General features: G+C 39.2%; 1 protein-coding gene across 3 annotated transcripts in view; it reads left to right on the forward strand.

Annotated features, from left to right (window-relative positions):
- The first annotated feature begins 82 nt into the window (after nt 1-82).
- The window catches only part of LOC103123404 (trafficking protein particle complex subunit 11), a 33,420-nt gene continuing 11,183 nt past the window's right edge, over nt 83-22,319 (forward strand). Inside the window, exons 1-8 of one of the 3 annotated variants that reach the window (XM_060184376.1) lie at nt 83-155; nt 3,704-3,928; nt 6,711-6,880; nt 8,870-8,940; nt 11,484-11,598; nt 15,598-15,697; nt 16,352-16,425; nt 21,213-21,309. In XM_060184376.1, the coding sequence (XP_060040359.1) occupies nt 3,725-3,928; nt 6,711-6,880; nt 8,870-8,940; nt 11,484-11,598; nt 15,598-15,697; nt 16,352-16,425; nt 21,213-21,309 (831 nt within the window). In that variant the 5' untranslated portion in view covers nt 83-155; nt 3,704-3,724. Of the gene's footprint in view, nt 280-3,703; nt 3,929-6,710; nt 6,881-7,844; nt 8,459-8,869; nt 8,941-11,483; nt 11,599-15,597; nt 15,698-16,351; nt 16,426-21,212; nt 21,310-22,319 lie in introns of those variants that run through there. The other 2 variants (XM_060184378.1, XM_060184377.1) reach the window with 2 other exon arrangements.

A 22,319-nucleotide genomic window follows, 5' to 3' on the forward strand; every position in this document is an offset into this window, starting at 1 on the left:
TCTTCCTCCACTAGGAAGCGATGCGCCCGCCTGACGTTTTCTGCGGAGTCATCGTCTAGCTCTAGGACTGCGATTGGGGCGGACCGCTGTCACTCAGGGTCTGGAGGGGCCAGACTGAGCCTGCGCAGGGGGCGACTGGGAAGTCGGAACCCGAGGTGGGTTGGTCGCTGCTGGGACCAGTTCCTGCGTTTATGGGGCTACCCCGCCAGCTTTCCCGGGTCTTCATCTGACTGGCGACGGCCAGCCAGAGTGGCAGTGGGCCGGGGGCTTGCGGCCTGGGTGAGTCCGGCCCCCGAGACCCGCAGGGCCAGGCGAGAGCTGGCCTTGAGGGCCTTGCTTTCCTGCTAGGTCCGCGCTGCCAAGCCTACCATTGCTGCTCTTGGCAGGCAGAAAAGACGCTCCTATTCTGGGGTCCCCCCCGGGGGTCTTGGGAGGGCGACAGCGTCAGCCTTAAGGACAGCAGGCTTATTTCTCTGCTTTTCCTCCTCCGAAGCTCCCAGGGCAGAATTCTGCGATCCAATCCCCACCCTCCCGGCAGGGGAGGCAGGCTTTCCCTATTGGGTTGTTCCTCCACTTCACCTTTTTTTCTGTTGCTTTTTTTCTCCTCTACCACGCCAGCCTCAAAACAGTGCTTCTCTCCATTGTTGTGTAGTAGGGCATCTTCAAATCACAGCCTGAACTAGCATTGATATTTTAGACCCTGAACCATTGTCAATGTACAGATAGTAACTCTGATAATGATGATTTAGCCCACCACTTGGGTTAGGTCACTTTTCCTGTCAGTATCTCATTCTTATAAAGGGTCTTTGTCTACCTGACTAACCGCCCCCACCCCATGCCAGCTTCTAGATAGCTTCCCTTGAATTCCAAGGTCGCCCATTCATGTTGACACACTATCTCTACACCTTCTTCATTCATAGTTTGAATGGCCTCCCTCCCTCCTTTCCTTCCCTCTTTCTTTCGATTCATTTAATTAATTTACTTTTAGGAGAGATAGAATGCAAGCAGAGCATCACCCCAGCATATATGGTGCTGGAGACTGAAACTGGATCCTCATGCCCACAAGTCCTGTGCACACCTGTCTCCCAGGGTCTGGCTACTTTTACTGGCTTCTTAGCATAAAGATCTGGACATTTCTCCTATAGACTTTTCATTGAAGTCTGCACAACCCCTGCACCTTCCTTTGTGGGTATTCACTCCTTTCCTATCCCTTTGCTGCACGACCCTTTCAAGTGCCGGAACTTCTTAAGGTAGAATGTGAAAAGGATTTCTGACAGTTTTCATACAGTAATTTTTGTGGACAGAGTTATGATAATTTAGGTCAGTGCTGTCCAGTATGCTCACCAGCAGTTACAGGTGTCTTGTGAGCATATGAAATGGGACAGCCTTGTTTGAAAAGTGCTGTGAGGATACAATACACACCAGTTTGAAGGCAAAACAAATAAAGTAAAATATCTCAATAACTTTTTATTAATGTGGAAATGGTGATATTTTGCACCTATCAATTGATTAGAATTTTTTTTCCACTTGTTTCTTTTATTTTCTTAATGTGATTGCTAGAAAGTCCTAAATAATGTGGCTTGTATTCTATTTCTTTGGGTATGATCATGATTTAGAGCTTAGGGAGTCATTTCTAGTTCTTATTTCCACTCTATGCAAAGACCGCAGCTATTTTACTTGAGTGTTTTAAAAGAAATGGACCCTTAGGTATCTTCCTTGGTATCAAATAGATATACCCATATTGTATGTTGACCACCTCTTTTAAATTTTCACTCCCACATTCCCTAGAACTAGAGTATTTTTTCAAACATTCATTCCTTACCCTTACTGCTTTAGCATAGTCCTGACCCCAAAATACCTAGACAATTTTAAATCTCTTGGTTTTATTTATTTATTTATTTTTATTTTGTACTCATTGTTTCTTGAATACTTAGATGTAAGAAGTTTCATGATCATTTGTAAGTTAACCTTTCAGTTAAAAATTCTCATTTTTGGTTATCAAATGGCATAGGTATTCCTCGTTTTTCACAAAAATCGTATTGGAGTCATCTATAGTATAACTCTGTGTTGCTGAATAATGGCCATGCACTCTGAGAAATGTGTCATTAGGCAATTGTATTGTTGTGTGGACATCATAGTGTGTAATTACACAAACCCTAATGGTTTAGGCCACTGCAGACCTAGACTGTGGTACAAGTTGGAACCACTGACTATATGCAATTGTTGTAGAACAAAACATCCAGCAGTGCATGAATATATACTGGTTCTTTTGAAAGAACCCCCCTAAACAATATATGTATATTTTTGAAAGTGAGAGATTATTTAAAAAATGGGATGATAGTGGTCCAGGAGGTGGCGCAGTAGATAAAGCATCAGACACGCTCAAGCATGAGGTCCTGAGTTCAATCCCCGGCAGCACATGTACCAGAGTGATGTCTGACTCTTTCTCTCTCCTCCTATGTTTCTCATTAATAAATAAGTAAAATAAAAAATTTAAAAAGCGATGATAATTTCTCTATAGTAAGTGCTTCTATATAATTGCTTCCTAAAATTGGTGCATACTTGGATTTAGAAAGAAATTGAGAAGGACAGGGGAGAAAGAGAGATGCCTGCAGCACTTCTTCACCACTCATGAAGCTTCCTACCTGCAGGAACTGGGGGCTTGAACCCAGGTCCTTGTGCATGGTAATGTGTGCACTCAACCTGGTGCCACTGTCCAGCTCCTCATATTTGGACTTATTAAAAACTGATTCTCAACGAACTGGTGAAAGAGAAACATGTCCTTCTGTATGTTTCCATTCATTGTTAGTTTTTCCCTGATGAGGTTTCCCTTAAACAGCACAATTGTACTGTTTATATTGATTGGAGAAATGAGAAAAGCATATCTCTTTAAATGTCAGCAATTACAGTGAACTCAGTTACACTTTATTGTATACATACATCAATAATTCTTTTTCTTTTTTTAAAAAAATTATTTATTAATGAGAAACATAGGAGGAGAGAGAAAGAGTCAGACATCACTCTGGTACATGTGCTGCCGGGGATTGAACTCAGGACCTCATGCTTGAGAGTCTCCGATGCTGTATCCACTGCACCACCTCCCGGACCACAATAATTATTTTTTCTTATCTATTGCTGGACAAGTTAGGATACCTATTTTTTTTTTTTAAAGATTTTATCTTACTGAGTGGGTGTAGATAGCACAATGGTTATGCAAAGAGACTCTCATGCTTGAGCCTCTGAAGTCCCAGGTTCAATCCCCCACACCACCATAAAATAGAGCTGAGCAGTGCTCTGGTAAATATATATATCTTATTACATGTGAGAGAGTCAGAGAGCAAAAGAGGGAGGTTAGAGCATCACTCCAGTATGTGAAGTTGTTGGAGACTGAACCAGGAACCTCAGGCATGCAAAAAGTGCTCTAGCAGTTGAAGTTACTGAAAATTTCATTTTGTCTTAAAGTTGACCATAACCATCGTAGTTGGAGAAATATGAAAACAAAATCAACTCCTATAGTTAATACATTTTTATAGGTTCAATTCAGAAATTAGTTTTCCTTTTTTTTTGCTCATGTCTTTCATGTATGACAGTTTGCAGACACTCAAGGTCTTTTGCCTTTTTGTAATAATTTTTAAATAGTGGGAGGGGGTTCTGTATATTATAAAGTTAGTCATTTATAACTGTGTTTACATGTGTATTTCAGAATTTTTCTGACACCTTAACCATGGGCCCCACACAGTGGGACTTCCCTGTGGAATTATGTTGTCGACCTATGGCTTTTGTTACCCTCACCGGCCTGGATGTTGTTTATAATGCTGTTCATCGAGCTGTCTGGGATGCTTTCTGTGCCAATCGGAGGGCTGATCGGGTACCAATCTCTTTCAAGGTGCTCCCAGGTGACCATGAGTATCCCAAATGTAGACCTAAGGTAATGATATTATAATTGCATGTGTGACTTTCCTTTTCCCTTTTCTCTCTCTCTCTCTCTCTCTCTCTGTGTGTGTGTGTTCTTATCTGTGCTGGAAAACCAGCGAGATTACCAAGGTGATGGTTAATAGGTGATGCATGAAGAAATCTATCTCTAGGCGTTTTCATGAATTAAACTAGTACAGGTATATGTTATGGTTTGTTTAATGATAGTCTTTTTTTTTTTTAACTTTGAACCATAATAACATTATGATAATAAACTTTCCATCCTATAAGTGTAGCCTTTCCTTTTTTTTATTAATTCATGAAAAAACAAATAAATAACAACAACAACAACAAAAAGCACCTCAGACTGGTTCGCCTGGTAGGATACCTGTTTTGTTATGATCATTACCCAGATTTGAGTCTCAGGCCCCTGTGACATTGGGGGAAGACACTTCAGTGCTGTGGTATCTTTCTGCCTCTCTCTTTTTATTTGAAGAAGTTAGCCTGACTTAATGAAGCTTCATAAATGACAAAAGAAAAAGAAAAGCACAAATTTTCACTAAAATCTTTCGGAAAGGAAAGTCTCACGTTCTCCAGTTATCATGGCCAATATCAGAGAATTCATGGTTTTGCATTTTGGCTCAGGTTTACACGTTTTTGACTTCTTATGACTATTAGTTACCAGGGACTAGGCAATAAGTTCAGTGATAGAAATGTGAATTAGGGATAGCAGGATAGCTCACCTGAATAGTGTGCCGATTCTGCCATTTACACAGCTCAGGTTTGAGCTAAGCTGTGGTGTCTTCCCTATGGTCTATCCCACTCTGTCTCTTTTTTTCATTGTTGTTATCTGAAAAAGTTGGCCTGGAGCAGTGAAGCTCTGACAACAAACAAACAGTCCTTTATCTTTGCCTTTAAAGAAAAATAAAATAAAATAAAATGTTAGTCATATTGGACTTTATATATAATCGGAGCTGCTTTTTAAAATATTTATTTATTTATTATTTCCTAATGATGAACAAGATTGTAAAATAACAGGTACAATTCTATAGAGCTCCCACCATCAGAGTTCCATGTCCCATCCCCCCCCCCCCGCAAACTTCTCTGTTCTGTTTTCTTTTTCTTTATTGAGGGATTAATGGTTTACAGTCAACAGTAGAATACAGTAGTTGGTACATATGTAATGTACAAAGAAATATGTACATATTTCTCAGTTTTCCACATAACAGTTAAGTCCCCACTAGGTCCTCCTCTGCCATCATGTTCCAGGACCTGAACCCTCCCTCCCACCCCAGAGTCTTTTACTTTGGCACAATATACCAAACCCAATATACCAGTCCAAATTCTGCTTTGTGTTTTCCCTTCTGTTCATATTTTTCAACTTCTGTCTGTGAGTGACATCATCCCATATTCATCCTTTTGTTTCTGACTTAACCTCCCTTAGCATGATTTCTTCAAGCTCCATCTAATTAATATAAGGTGAAGAAGGTGAATTCACCATTTTCAGTAGTTGAGTAGTATTCCATTGTGTATATCTACCACAGCTTTCTCAGTCACTCATCTCTTGTTCAACACCCAGGTTGCTTCCAGGTTTTGGCTATTAAAAATTATGCTGCTATGAACATAAGTATACACAAATCTTTTTGGTTTGGTCTCTTAGGATAAATCCCCAGGAGAGGAATTGCAGGGTCATAGGGTAGGTCCATTTCTAGCCTTCTGAGAGTTCTCCAGACTGCTCTCCTCTCCACAAGGGATGGACCAATTGACATTCCCACCAGCAGTGCAGAAGGGTTCCTTTGTCCCCACAACCTCTCCAGCATTTGTTGCTGCTACCTTTTCTGATGTATGACATTCTCATAGGAGTGAAGTGGTATCTCATTGTTGTCTTTATTTTCATTTCTCTGACAATCAGAGACTTGGAGCATTTTTTCATACAAGCTGCTTTTAATAAAAGAAAACCAATGTTTTTTATACAAACTAATGGTGAGGAATATAAGTAAAATTTAACTGGAAAGGAATTGTTTACTTCCCAAGGTAATTGAGAACCTGGGCATCAGTAGAAATACTTTGACTTTATTTTTTCTTCCCTCAGCTTTAACTTACTGTGGTTCTGGGAATGAACCTGGGACCTTTGGTGTCCCAGGCATGAAAATCTTTCTGCATTCTATTATGCTGTCTTCTAGCCCAACTTTGGCCATTCTTGAGATGAAAGTTGTAGGGTCCTACAGTTGAGATTCCAACCACAATACTTGCTGGCCTTTGTTCAATCTCAGTCAATCTGAATTTCCTCATCTTAAAAATATGTCCATGGAAGAGTTAGAGACATACTCACTGGGTAGGGCCTTGCCATGGCAGATTTCAAGCTCTGGCACTAGATGAGAAATGCCTTGGCATGAGAAGTACCTCTTTGGTGTTAGCCTCTTTCTCTCTGTTTCAGTGAAAAAGCAGTGTGGGCACATTACAGTGCACAAGGACCAGGGTTCAAGGCCCTGGTCCCCACCTGCAGGGGGAAAGCTTCACAAGTGGTGAAGCAGGACTGCGGGTATTTCTCTTTTTCTGTCTCTTTCTCTTTATCTCCCCCTCCTTTCTCAATTCCTCTCTACCTCTACCCAATAATAAATAAACAAATACTATTAAGAAAAAAAGCAGTGTGGGATTGGCGAAATTGTGAAAACAATTTTTTTTAATGGATGGTGTGTATATTGAATGAAAAAGATGTGTATACCTCCTGACACGCAGTAACAGTTTTCTGTTGCTGTTTTCAAAAAAAACTCTTCAACTTTTGCTGATGTTTGCAGAGAACTTCATATGAATGGTATATTCCTAAAGGAATTTTAAAGACTGGCTGGATGAATAAACATCTCAACCTGGTGCCAGCTCTGGTGGTTGTGTTCTATGAACTGGATTGGGATGAGCCGCAGTGGAAGGAAAAACAGTCAGAGTGCGCTACTAGAGTGGAAATAGTCAGGTATGGTGTCTGTTTCTCACACTGATTGCATTAGGCTACACATGTCTATTCTTTACTAGCATTCATTGAAGGCAACTGAGTGCTATTTAGACTGCAGTTGTAATTTTGGGTTACTCTCCTCTGATGAAGCTTGTTTGGTACCCAATTATAACTTGTGGTGGCTGAGGACATAGCATAATGGTTCTGTAAAAGACTTTCATGCCCGAGGCTCACCTGAGCTCACAGAATTAATGTTCACTCAGCACCACCATAAGCCAGAGCTGAACAGCTCTCTTGTTTGTTCCCTCTCCCTCTCCCTCTCTCCCTCTCTCCCTCTCCTTTTCCCTCTCTCCCTCTCCTTCCCTCTCCCTCTCCTCCCCTCTCCCTTCTCCTTTCTCATTCTCTCCCTCTCTCCCTTTCCCTCTCCCTCTCTCCAGCACCATAAGGCAAAAGTGCTGTAGTCTCTCCCTCTCCCTCTCTTCCTTCCCTCCACTTTCTTTTTTTCTATTTTCTATTTTATTTTATATCTTTTATTGCCATCAGGGTTATTGCTGGGGCATGGTGCAGGCACTTTGAATCCACTGCTCCAAGTGGCCATTTTTTTCCCTTTTTTTTTTTTTTTTCTCAATTTTTACTAGATAGACTAGAGATTGAGAGGGGATGGGGAGATGGAGAGAGGGAGAGAAAGATATATACCCGCAGACCTGCTTCACCTTTGTTAAAATGGACCCTCTGCAGGTGGGGAGCAGGGGCTCATACTCAGGTCCTTATACTTGGTAATATGTGTGCTTAACGAGGCATGCCAGCACCTGGCCACCTCCACCCCTTCTCTAGCTCCCCCTCCCTTTTCAATTTCTGTCTATCCAGAATAAATAAATAAATGAAAATATGTTAAAAATGAAATAAATTCTTTTATAAGTTTAATAAAATTGTATTTTTGGCTTTTTTTTAAAATATTTTTTTTTATTAATGAGAGAGGGGTGGGTGTGGTGGAGAGAGGAAACTAGATAATCACTTCGGCACTGACAATGCCAGGGCTTGAATTCAGCGCCTTATGTTTAAGTGTCTAGTGTTTTATCTACTGCACCACTTCTCAGGATCTTGCTCATATTTGTTTACTTATTACTTATTTATTTTATTGTTTTGTTTTTTTTTTGCCTCCAGGGTTATCTCTAGGGCTTGATGCCAGCACTGTGAATCAACTGCTCCTGGCAGCCTTTTTTTTTTTTTTTCTGATAAGACAGAGAAATTGAGAGGGTAGGAGAAGATAGATAGGTAGAGACATCTGCAGACCTGTTTCAATGCTTGTGAAGCATCCCTGCTGCAGGTGGAGAATGGGGGCTCGAACCTCAGTCACTGACTATAGTACTATGTGCTCTTAACAGGCTGTACCACTGCCCGGTGCCTTACTTATTTCTTTCTTTGCTTTTTAATTTTTATTTATTTATTTATTTATTTATTTATTTTTGATAGAGGATAAGAGGGAGATATAGAGAAGGAAACAATGTCAGATAACTACAGCACTGCTTCACTGCTTATGAAGCTTTTCCCATTGCAGGTGGGGACCAGGGACTTGAACCCAAGTCCTCCTCATACATGGTAATGTGTATCTCTGCTGGATAAGCCACTACTAAGTGGCTAAATTTTACTTTTAAAGTAGGGCCTCCCCCCCCTCCCCTCAGCATTGCTTAGCTCTGGCTTAGCTCTGGCTTATAGTGGTGTGGGGGATTGAACCTGGGACTTTGGAGCCTCAGACATGAGAGTCTTTTTGCATAACCATTATGCTATCTACCCCCCACCCTAAAGCAGATATTTTGTAAGGGTAACTATGTGGATTATACTTTAGTATTTAACTCATTGTGGCATATATGTAGGAACAGATTTCATCTAATACTGAGTTTTTTTAAGTTAAAAAATTTCTTTAAATTGTCAAGCTTGCAATTTAGAATCTTGAATACATTTTTTAAAAGTTAAAATGATGGTTTCATTATTATTATTTTTCTATTACAGGCAGAGTTTACAAGGGAGAAACACAAAAGTTGCTGTGGTTCTTATTCAGAAGAAAACCCCTCTGCCCCCAGGTATCAAAAGCCTAATTAATAATAGTTTGTTTTATACACTTGACTTTATAATTGAAGGCAACTTTTTTTTTCTTTTTGAATAGTTTATTTATTTAATGAGAGAGATACAGAGAAAAACCCAGAGCACTGCTCAGCACGAAGGCATAACTTTTTAATGTTAAAATATTTTTTTAACAGTTATTATATTATTTATTAATGAGGGAGAGGAAAAGAGAATACACCAATAAAATATTCTGACACATGCTATGCTAGGGGTTGAACTCAGGACTTCATACTTGAGAATCCAACACCTTATTTATTCACTCTGCCACCAACTGGACTTTGATGTTAAAATCTTTTATGCATCAGTTATGGGGAAGGTGGTGTGTTTAAGCATTTATTTATGCATTATTTGGCTTATCCAAAAAAAGTTAAAAATATTAAAGAGTACAAATTTTAAGTCCTACTCACCCAGATTCATTTACATGTAAGCCTCTTTATCAGCTGACAAAACAACTGCTCATTTGATTCTTTCCTTCCTTCCTTCCTTCCTTCCTTCCTTCCTTCCTTCCTTCCTTCCTTCCCATTCTCTCCAATAAGAGCACTGATTGCTCCCCACCTGCAGGGGAGTCGCTTCACAGGCAGTGAAGCAGGTCTGCATGTGTCTGTCTTTCTCTCCCCCTCTCTGTCTTCCCCTCCTCTCTCCATTTCTCTCTGTCTTATCCAACAATGACGACAACAATAATAACTACAACAACAGTAAAAATAACAAGGGCAAAAGGGAAAATAAATAAAATTAAATTAAAAAAAAATCTTGTTCAGAAGAGAAAACATAAGTAGAACATCAGCTGGAATGTGGTGGTGGGGGTGGAATACAGGTCCAAGAAGGATGACAGAGGACCTAGTGAGGGTTGTATTGTTATATGGAAAACTGAGAAATGTTATGCATGTACAAACTACTGTATTTACCGTTGAAAGTAAAACATTAATTCCCCAATAAAGAAAATGAAAAATAAAAAAAAAAGAGTACTGATCAGCTTGGGCTTGTGGCGGGGGAGGGGTTGAACCTGGGATATTGGACCTTCAGACATGAGAGTCTCTTTGCATAACCATTATGCTAGCTACCCCCAATTTTATTTCTTCTTTTAATGATAATGATGATTGTTTTTATTATCACCATTATTTTTGCTGGTCTGGGACTTCACCACTCCAGGCCAACATTTTTTTTTTTTCTGTCCACATAGAGAAGGAGCTAGACAGAAAAGCAGAGAGAGGGAAGAAGTCATGGCACCACACTTCCTTCCTTCCGTCTGCTGGGGGCCAAACTTCAGCCAGGGACATGCATGTGGCACAGCAGAACACTGTCTAAGTGAACTATTTTGCTGGCCAGCCCTCTTTTCTTTTTTTTCTTCTCTTTCTCTTTCTCTTTCTGTTTTTTTTTTTTTTTTTTCCCTTTTCTAAACCAGAGCTAAGCTCTGGCTTGTGTTGCTGAGGATTAATATGGGGCCTCTGAGCCCCAGATTAATTTATGGTCTATTGCATAAACTTTTGTGCTATCTCCTCATCCTCATCCTCATTTGATTTCTTTCTTCTTTTTTTTTAAAGAACTCTTTTTAAAAAAAAAAATTATTTATTTCCTTTTGTTGCCCTTGTTTTATTGTTGTAGTTATTATTGTTGTTGTTACTTATGTCATTGTTGTTGGATAGGACAGAGAGAAATGGAGAGGGGGGAAGACAGAGATGGGAAGAGAAAGACAGACACCTGCACACCTGCTGCACTGCCTGTGAAGTGACCCCCCCCCCCTGCAGGTGGGGAGCCTGGGGCTCGAACAGGGATCCTTATACCAGTCCTTGTGCTTTGTGCCATGTGTGCTTAACCCACTGCGCTACTGTTTGACTCCCCTCATTTGGTTTCTTAAGATGAATTTTATTTACTATTCTGATATATTTGCATCTATATTCAGTGTATTTTTCTTTTTAAAAATATTTTAATGTTTTTCTTGATTTATACCCCATTAAAGAAAATGCTATAGGATTTCTAATTTACTACAAGCAACCTTAGTTGCAAATGCTTATTTCTTCTTCAGTTTTGGATTCTCATAGGTTAAAAATGTATGTATTTTATTTCATTTCTGTGTAGAGGCCTGAAGTTTTTAAAATAGTTTTGGAAACTTCTTTCATAAATTATTCTTCTGTGTTCAGTTTATTTATTTATTCCTTTTTGTTGCTATTATTGTTTATTGTTGCAGTTGTTCTTGTTATTGATGTCATCATTATTGGATAGGACAGAGAGAAATGTGGAGAAGAGGGGAAGACAGAGGGGGAGAGAAAGACAGACATCTGCAGACCTGCTTCACTGCCTGTGAAGCGACTCCCCTTTAGGTGGGGAGCCGGGGACTTGAACCAGGATCCTTACACCAGTCCTTATGCTTTGTGCCATGTGTGCTTAACCTGTTGTGCTACTGCCCGACTCCCGGATTCTTATTCTTACATATTTCAGATTTGGAGAAATCAGGCAAGTGCATTCATTATTTTGCTTTCCCCTTTATGGGACTTTTCAACAGGAGAAGATGTCGTTGCTTCAGAAAGAGCTGCAGCTTTATGTAATGCATGTGAACTCTCAGGAAAGTCTTTATTTGTCCTGCCCCACACTGATCACCTTGTGGGATATATTATAAGGTAAATAAAGCCTTTAAAATCTTTAGAGTTTTCATGAGGCATTGAGAAACTATATATATATATATATATATATATATATATATATATATATATATATATATGAATTCAGAAGCTTTTAATTTGATTTATTTACTTTTAACCAGAACACTGCTCAGTTCTGGCTGATGGTGGTGCTGGTGATTGACCTGGGACCTCAGAGCCCCAGGCCTGAAAATCTTTTGCATAACCACTATGCTCTCTCCCTAGTTCCATAGCAAAAAAGTTCTGATAGTACAGAGGACAGTTTCCTTTCCCACAAATACCTTTTCATGTAGAACAGGTATGTGTATTTTTCTATAGTACATATCCACACAAAAATAAATGCAATGCTACAATATGGGTACTGATCTGCCACTTTACATAATTGCACTGTCAGGTTCCTATGTGTACATTTAGGACAGTTTTCTTCCTCTTTAAAATTTGTATGGTTTTTCCACTGTACTTTTCAAGAACTATCATTTGCCCTTTTATGACTGTTCTTCTAAATTACAGGAAACCCCCCCCATTGTTTTTGCCAATGTTTTGCTTCAGTTTTGATATGTTGATGGATGTTCTACTTAAGTAAAAAGAAAAAAATTATGTGGCCTGGGAATGGACCTAAGACCTCCTATATATGTACCACTGCTTAGCTATGGCCCCAGCTCAATTTTACATGTAATTTTCTGTTTGTTTATTTGTTTTGAGAGAAAGTGAGAGCAACAGAAGTGCCGGGCTAGCGTTGCAGGTGTTTCTTCCCGGGCACATGCTCTCTGGGTTGGAGAGAACTCTACTGGAGCTGCTTACTCAGCCATGCGGGAGAGGAACCAGGAACTCATGGCCGAGCAGAACTCAGTTGCAATGCCTTTATTGATCAGAGTCAGTGCCTTTATATAGATCTTTAACCGGAAGTGGCAAGTGGGAAAAAAAAATGGCTAGGAGAGGGGGTGGAGAAAAGAAAAGAGCGTGAAGGTAGAAAGCTTCCATAGCAGCTGTTGCAAAGGTTCTAGCCAGTGGGATTAACCAGTACCCTGCAGGCAGGGCAGGTCTCAGGCAAAACAATGATTATGTAAATAGACCACAGCATCAGAGCAGGGGGGCTGCCCGAGACAGAAGGAAAGAAGGAGAAACAGAGGAGAGACACCAAGCACTGATCTGCAAATAGTAGAGTGTCCCTGGTTCTTTTATTGCTTCTCCCCCTTGAGGGTTCTAATCTGGCCCTCTTAAGTGGTTAAGGCATACCCTTTGCCAATTAAATTATATCCTAACTTCAGTAGATTTTTAAGAATGGTCTAAGCCCACTGTTTCCTAAATACCCATTCCCCCCTTTTTTGGTGGAACTAGGGCCATGTGTATGTGTAATTTTTAAAATAAATGTATTTATTTGTGAGAAAGAGAACCAGCGCATCACTCTGGACCATGCATTGCCAAGAATTGAACTCAGGACTTCATGCTTGAGAGTCCAGTGCCTTATCCACTACACCACTTCCCCATGTGCTTTTACTGCTTGTGGCCCCCTTTTTCATTCAAATAGAGACAGAGATAGAAAGTGATACCATTGGGGCTAGGTGGTAGTACACCTGGCTGCGCCACATGTTAAAATGCACAGGGATCTGGGTTCAAGTCCCCAGTCCCTACCTGCAGGAGGAAAATTTCACCAGTGGTGAAGCAGATATCACCCTCTCTCTCTCTCTTCCCCTTCCTTTCAATTTCGGGCTGTCTCTATCAAATAAATATAATAAATAAAACCTTTTTTTTTTTTTTTTAAAAAAAGGTGATACCACAACACTGAAGCTTTCTCCATTGCTATGGCAGTGTTGGCACTGTACTCAGTGAGCTATCACTCTAGCTCCAATCTTAAATACCTTTATGAAGCATTTGCTTATGAAGGGCATACCACCTGGCATTTTAACATTATGTCACAAATGATACACTCATTATTTTCTAGCACTTGAAGTTCTATAGTGTTAAATTCCTGGCTAGGATATATTTAGATACACATATTTTCATTGAGTTTTAGTATAACATCACTTAACTTTCATTCTACATGTATCTTTCTTGGTGGTATATCTGTTAGAGCTGCATGTGTGAGGACCTGGGTTCCACTCCCTCCCTGCATAGGGAAACTTTGTGAGCAGTGAAACAATGTTGCAGTTGTCTCTCCTTCTGCTCAGCTGTCTCTCAACCTCTATCAAAAAAAAAAAAAAAAAGCAAGAGAGAAAGAAGAAAGAAAGAGAAAGAAAGAAACAAAGAAAGAAAGAAAGAAAGAAAGAAGAGAAAAGAAAAGAGACACTGGGATGGATGGTAGATCCCTGCAGGCATTGAGCAATAGCCCAGTGACAAAACAAACAAATAAACAAAAAACTAAGTGGTGATGGGTGCGGTGGGAACTATACCCTGTAACCACTATTGATCACAAATAAAAAAAAAAAATGGAGGTGGGGGAGCAGTAAGTATAATTTAGCTCCTCTTTGATTACCAATTCTCTTCAAACTCATACCAGTTTCTTAGAGGCAAAATTCTGATAGTCAGAATTGAGGAAGTTATATGGCATTCTCATTGTTATATAAATGTTATGTGACTTCTAAGAAACATAAGTCCAAAAGGATGGGAGAGCATGGAAAAGCAGCTGTGTCAAATGAAAAGATGAACTGTGAGAAAACCCAAGTGCAGTTTAGCAGAATAAATCTCTATACAGGAGCCAACAAACAATGGAATCAGTACGACAGAAAGTCAGCGCATTAGTGCTGAGGATGAGATTCAAATAACTTGTCCAGAGTGCAGAGGAAAAGGATAGTGGATTTTGTCTTTCAGATATGAGTCTGTGATGAGGAGGACACAGAGAGTGGCAGTATCCAGATAACTAGAAGCACACGAGGACTGCTTTCCCTCCATTGAGGTTTAACCCGGCCTCAAAGCTGCATTGTGTGGCCCCTCTCCTGTTTTGACATCTCCTCCTTGTACTGTGCACTTCATTATCCCTGTTCACAATGCTGTTTCTTTAAAAAAAAAAAAAAAGATTTGTTTATTACACAGGAGCCAGTTTTACATGAAGTAGACAGCAGGAAAGAGGAGAGGTTGAGGGAGCCAGAGCATCATTCAGGTACATGTGGTACTTTGGGTGGAACTTGAATTTCAAGCATGTAATCCCAGGGCTCTACCAGATAAACTCTTTCTCCAGCCGCCACACTGCTGTTCCTCATCCGTATGTTTGTACAATAGCTTCTACTTCCCATCCAGTGACTTCTGGCTTCTCTCTTAGTCAACTTTTAGTACTTAATTTAGAGGAAGTTGACATTAGAAAGCTATGTTTTATCTTTTTTTTTTTCTCTATACCTTATTCCTACTGCTGGGGTGATGTTGCTCTCTGGGGAGCCTTTGGTAATGTCTGGAGGCATTTCTGATTACCATGACAGGGATTCCTTGACTCGCATCTAGTAGTTAGTTGTCAGGGATTCCATCCTACCTCCCTTAATACGTATGTAGGACAGCCTTGCACAGCACAATCATCCAGTCCAAGGCACGAGTTGTACTGTTGTGCTAAGATTGAGGGGTGTGTGTTTGTGTGTGTGTGATATATTTAACTATGAAGAGCATTCTTTTAAAAAATTATTATCTTTATTTATTTATTGCATAGAGACAGCCAGAAATCAGGAAGGTAGGTGGTGATAGAGACACCTACAGCATTGCTTCATCACTCTCAAAGCTTTCTCCCTGCATGTGGGGACTGGGGGGCTCGAACCCAAATCCTTGCGCATTATAACATGTGCCTTCAACCAGGTGCGTGCAGCACCCCCTGGCCCCATATTTAAGATATTTTAACTTAGAAACTTAGGTTGTGTTTTGTGTCTCTTCTTATCCTAATTTTAAGGTAAACTAGATTTTATTTCAAAATTGTACTTGCAGATATTTCCACTTGATTCTTAAAAAGTTTGCTTCAAAATAACTTCTGTGTTTGAATGTGTTTTTTGTTTGTTTTAACAGATTGGAAAATGCCTTTTATGAACATGCACAGACTTACTACTATACCGAGATCAGAAGGGTGAAATCTCATAAAGAATTTTTGAATAAAACAACGCACCAGGTATTTGTTTTTCCTGAATGAAAGCATTCTAAAGTAGATCACTGATCTCTGATTATTTTTTTGAGATTAAATGTCTGTAATACTTTGATTTTTTTTCAAATGTCATACATACTTAAAACATTTTTTAAGCTAACTTGTACTCACTTTTTTTTTTTTTTGCCTCCAGGGTTATTGCTAGGACTTGGTGCTTGCACCATGAATCCACTGCTCCTGGAGGCCCTTTTTTTTTTCTCCTTTTGTTGCCCTTGTTGTTTTATCATTGTTGTGGTTATTATTATTGTTGTTATTAATGTCATTGTTGGATAGGACAGAGAAATGGAGAGAGGAGAGGAAGACAGAGGGGGGAGAGAAAGATAGACACCTGCAGACCTGCTTCACCACTTGTGAAGTGACCATTCCTTGCAGATGGGGAGCCTGGGGCACGAACTGGGATCCTTATGCCGGTCCTTGCGCTTCGAGCTACGTGCGCTTAACCCACTGCACTACTGCCCGACCCCCTGTACTCACATTTTAAAAGATAGCTTTGTGTACACTATAAACTATTCGATAATGTAATTCTTTAGGTATTCCTTTCATACTTTACTTGTTTATAACATTTATATATTTTCTTAAGGATGTGTGTAATAATTATGCTTCTTTAATTCTCTTTTTCAGCTTTTATTTGTTAGACATCAGTTCAAAATAGCTTTCTTTAGTGAGCTGAAACAAGATACACAAAATGCTCTGAAGTAAGTTTGTAAAAGTTGTCAAATTTTTCTTTGTGAACTAGAATTTGTTAGTGGTAATTTATGATTTCAGTAAGACTTTAATTTGAAAATATTTATTTTGGTTACACTTAGTTTGTCAAGTGGGATGTGAAATATACTATTTTGGTAGTTTAAAAATCTTTATTAGTGTTTAACTAAATTTCTTTTTCCCCCCATCCCAATAGCATTTATTTTTGTTACAGTTGAATTAGTAATAAAACTTTTGGCTCACTGAGTTTTCCTTTTCTTTCTTTTTTTTTTTTTAAATAAATTTTTATTAGTGATGTAATAATTACTAACAAGATTGTGGTATAGGAGGGGTACAATTCCATACAGTTTTCATCATCAGAGTTCCATATCCCCTCCTCTCCATTGAGAGTTTCCCTATTCTTTATCCCTCTGGAAGTATGGACCAAAGAATGAATTTATTTATTTATTTATTTATTTATTTATTTATTTATTTATTTGCCTCCAGGGTTATTACTGGGGCTCAGTGCCTGCACCATGAATCCACTGCTCCTGGAGGCCATTTTTTTCCCCTTTTGTTGCCCTTGTTGTTGTAGCCTTGTTGTGGTTATTATTGTTGTTGTTGATATCATTCGTTGTTGAATAGGACAGAGAGAAATGGAGAGAGGAGGGGAAGACAGAGGGGGAGAGAAAGACAGACAGCTGCAGACCTGCTTCACTGCCTGTGAAGCGACTCCCCTACAGGTGGGGAGCCGGGTGCTTGAACTGGAATCCTTATGTTGGTCCTTGCGCCTTGCTCCATGTGCGCTTAACCTGCTGTGCTACCACCTGACCCCCAAGAATTTTTTTTTTTAAACCAGAGCACTGCTCAGCTCTTGCTTATGGTGGTGTGGGGGATTGAACCTGGCACATTGGAACTTCAGGCATGAGACTCACTTTGCATACTATTATGCTATCTCCCCCACCCTCGACCAAAGATCTTTATTGGGTGCAGAAGGTGAGCAGTCTGGCTTCTGTAGTTGCTTCTCCACTGGGCATGGACATTGACATGCGATCCATATCCCTCCCCCAGCCTGTTTCTGTCTTTCCCTTGTAGGGTAGGGCTCTGGAGAGGTGAGATTTCTAGACACATTGGTGAGGTTGTCTGCCCAGGGAAGTTAGGTTGGCGTCATGGTAGCATCTGCAACTTGGTGACTAAAAAGCATTAAGATATAAAGCAGAACAAATTGTTTATTAATCAGGAACCTAAAGGTAAAAGTACAGCAGATGAAATTTGGGGTCTTCATGTTGGAAGGAGCTAGGAAGACTATTTTAGGTATATTCCAAGGGCCCATGACTTTACTTATTTTTGACAGAGCCCAACAGCTAACATGCAGGTGGGCTAGAAGTATTATCAGAGAAGATGGTGTCAGAGTTGAGGATAGGACTAGAAAGCTGGATAAGGGCATATTGAAGCTCTTAAATATGGGGAAAGTATAGAAATAACATTCACTGTAAACTTCATCAATCTGACCTCAGGCCCATGTCTATCCGTATTTAGCACAGGAGCCTGTATAACCTCTGCATTTCTGTCAATCTGAGCTCATATTCCATGGTCATAGCTAGGAACATTCTAGACTGCACTCATTTGAGAGCCAGTCTTCTTCCAGTGGCAGAGTATGTTGACCCAGCCTCCCTCCAGAAAATGGGGCAGTCCCTACCACTGTTGTTTCACATTGAGGGCAAGGCCCTGTAGAGGCCCACAAGAGGGCTGATGATGTTGTTCCTGATGGAGATGACCAGTGATGGTGGAGAGAGGAATCTGTTAGAGCTCTAGGCCCATCATATCTATGCTGGAATCTCAGGATTCCCTGACTAGTTCCCCAGTTGATGGGGTGGCCCGATAGTGACCAAAAGGACCATCATTAGAGTATGCCAGTCTTTTGCCCTTACCTGGTTTTACTAAATTTCATAATATAGAGAAATGGAGTAGTAAGGTTTTCCCCACCTATTGACTACTTTTTATTTGTATGTTTGATAAAATTCTTTATTGTGACTAATTTTTAATGCTTGACATATACATTAAACATTTATGTAAGACTGAATTTTTGAAGGTATATTCAGCTTACTCAACTATGACTTTATTTTCCTTTTTATGTTATTTATTTTACTTTATTCCCCTTTTTGTTGCCCTTGTTTTATTGTTGTAGTTATTATTATTGTTGTTATTGATGTCATCATTGTTGGATAGGACAGAGAGAAATGGAGAGAGGAGGGGAAGACAGAGAGGGGAAGACAGAGATAGACACCTGCAGACCTGCTTCACCACCTGTGAAGCTACCCCTCTGCAGGGGGCTCGAACCAGGATCCTTACGCCAGTTCTTGTACTTTGCACCACATGCATTTAACCCACTGCACTACTACCCGACTCCCTTATTTTACTTTATAATGCTTTGTCAGTGGCATCACATTTCACTCAAGGACTCTACTAGAACTCTGAAGATTAGTTACAGATGTGTTGGCAGTATTAAGAAATTTATTTCTTTGCTTTTACTCAGAATTATTTGATAAAACATGACTTAATTCTAGTTTTAACTTATTTTTTTAAGATCAACAGTGGCATTATAACAAAGATATTAAAATAATTTCCATAGTTATAAAATTTATAAAGGGGTAAAGTATATATTGAGTTTTGGAAATATGACATCGTTTTCTATGTGAAAATGTCATGACTTTTCTGAAAACCCAATAAAAGTGAAAAACAGGAGTAATTAGGAATAATTCTGTTGTTCTGAGAAATATTGCAAAAACCTTCTGTTTTGTTTTTATTGAGTTGCTAAGTTCACTATATCTCAACATCATATTATTATAGCTGACTTCAGTGTAGTTAATTTTTTATTGATGATAGTTTTAAACACTTTCAATTCTTTTAAAATTCAGTTATTGGAAGAAAAATTTCATCCACATAGTATCAAGAGCAAGCACTTTTTTGGGGTGGGGATGATGGTTAAAACACCTGTTATTATTATCTTCCATATTGGTGGGAGTTGACCCTTCAACCATTTACTTTTCTTACTCCATTCTTTTTTTTTTTTTTAAGCAGAGCATGGTTCAACCCTCGCTTACCATGGTGCAGGGGACTGAATCTAGGATTTACGAGCCTCAGGCCTGAAAGTCTGTTTGTATAACCACTGTATTAACCCCTCCCCCCTGCCCATTCTCACTCCATTTTTTTATTTTTAACATTTTTTAATTTATTGTTAAGTAAAACTTTAAAAAATTATCTTTATTTATTTGATAGAGATAGCCAGATATCAGGAGGGAAGGGAGAGATAAAGAGGAAGAGACACAGAGAGACACCTGCAGACCTGCTTCACCACTCAAGCAGCTTTCCCCTTACAGGTGGGGATCTGGTACTTGAACCTGGATCCTTGCACAATTATAACTAGGTGCACCACCACCCAGCCCCAACATTTAGTTATTTATTATTTTCTATTTCACAGGACAGAGAGAAATTGAGGGGGGGGGGGAAGAGAAGGAGAAAGAGAGATACCTATAGCACTGCTTTCCCACTAGTGAAGCTTCCCTCCTGGAGATTGGGGACTTGAACCTAGATCATTGTGCATGGTACAGTGCGATCAACCAGGTGTGCTATCACTCAGCTCCTCAATCCATTCTTTTTAATACGTAGTACCCTAAGGACATCTTTCTGTCTTCTCTAGCCTATTTTCTAGGCCAGTGATAACCAACTATACAGTGAGATGCTTGAATTTAAAAACTATGGACCTGGGCTCTGATAGTACTTTCTTTGCTATTACAGTTGCTCTTTGAAAAAGTTGTAATGGTACTTTTAAATAGTGTGAATTATTATTATTATTATTATTATTATTATTACTATTTTTTTTTAACCAGAGCACTGCTCAACTCTGGCTTATGGTGGTGTGGGGGTTTGAAACTGGGACTGTGAAGCCTTAGGCATGAGAATCTCTTTGCATAACCATTATTCTATCTCAACCCTGTAATGGTGTTTTTGAAAACATATACTTCAAAAATGCTAATTTTTCAGTATAATATGTATAATTAGTCACTTTGCTTTCTACTTAAACTTACTTTCTATCTTATTATCTGTATTTTATTTTGGTATATGTTAATGACAGAGAACGTGTGTGTGTGTGTGTGTGTGTGTGTGTGTGTGTGTGTGTGAGAGATAATGATTCTGTTCTTAGTGAAATCAGGAATGAGGCTGAGGAGGCTGTCCCCCATGGTATCTGGTGGCTTGTCATACTCATCTTAACAAAGAATTGGGAAGAAAAGCAAGATTTCAAGTTTTTGAAGCTTTTATGCAGGAAAAGTAAAAGCATGCTCAGACAGAGATACACATGGGCAAAAAGGTTGAATGATAGGAGAAACTAGTCTCTTTTTTATATACTTCTAAGGCCTGTCTTCACTTCCTTTCTAAGCCACAGCTATCCCTAATACCGTTTTTAGGTGTTCTTTGATTTTCTGCTTACCTTTTAGGGAAACCAAGTTCTGACTTCCTCAAGTGTTCTCCAAATTGTCTTCCCTCTCAGTGACAGGGACAAAAACAAAGATTCCTGGTCACAAAAGTTCTGAGTCTCAGTGGAACTGAGACCCAGGGTCCTCTCTGGTCATAATCTTCCCCTAACATTCCCACATATATTATCCCTCAATCTATGATGTTTCTTAGCATCTGAGATTAATAAGTATGTTATTGAGATGTTGAGTAAATAACATGCCTGTAGTTACTAGTAATTTTATTCTTAGGAACACTTTTTAAAATATGTATCTTCATGTTTCTATAGGAATTATAGGACTGCCTATAATCTTGTACATGAATTGAGAGCCCATGAAACTAATATTCTGGAAATCAAGACTATGGCAGGATTTATAAATTACAAGGTAACAGTTCTGTTTCTTTTTAATATTTATCTGGTGTGTGTGTCTCTCTAAAATAAAATAAGATAAAAATATATATATATATTTTCCCTTTTGTTGCCCTTGGTTTTTTTTTTATTGTTGTTGTAGTTATTGTTGTTATTGATGTTGTCGTTGTTGGATAGGACAGAGAGAAATGGAGAGAGGAGGGGAAAACAGAGAGGAGGAGAGAAAGATAGACATCTGCAGACCGCCTGTGAAGCGACTCTCCTGCAGGTGAGGAGCCCAGGGCTCGAACTGGGATCCTTATGCCGGTCCTCGCGCTTTGCGCCACCTGCGCTCAACCTAGATTGACTTTTAAGATTTTAAAAATCAAAATTACTTACTTATTGTGATTAATTTGACTCTCCTCTTTTGTGTCCTTTCAGAAAGCTCCTAGTTCATAGCAGTCCAATTGCAATGCTTGGGATTTGAGTTTGTGAATCATAGATTCTTCTCATTAGAAGAATCTTAACATATGTAAATTTTGTTTTAAGGAGCCTTCATTTTTATTATTAACTGGGAGTAGAGGAGAATGAGAAGGAAACTACCTACCTTATTTTTTATTTTAAATTTTTATTTTTTACCAGAGCACTATTCAGCTGTTTATGGTGGTGTTGGGATTGAACCTGGGACCTCAAGAGTTCTCAGGCATGAAAGTTTCTTTGCATAACCATTATGCTATCTCCCCACCCTCGCCTATATTAATTTTAAAAGATGCTACACATACAGCTATGTAAGCCTTCTTTGATTTTGTGGCACAAGTATAGAAAAGGGCTTCCTGTTCATTTGAAGGAAGCTTTTATGTTTGTTATCTCAGTATTCTGAGTTTTTTTATGTTAGAAATATTTGCCCCCAGGAGATAAGTGAGGACTTTTCTTTGTTTTTCAAATCTTACCACACTCATCTTTTCGAGACAAACTGCAGTGGATTTGTGGTAGGAGGGCAGGTAGACTCTATAATTTATTTTATAAGTGTAAATTGATATAACTTCT

Source organism: Erinaceus europaeus, unplaced genomic scaffold (assembly GCF_950295315.1).
Source record: "Erinaceus europaeus unplaced genomic scaffold, mEriEur2.1 scaffold_669, whole genome shotgun sequence".
Taxonomy (NCBI): Eukaryota; Metazoa; Chordata; class Mammalia; order Eulipotyphla; family Erinaceidae; genus Erinaceus; species Erinaceus europaeus.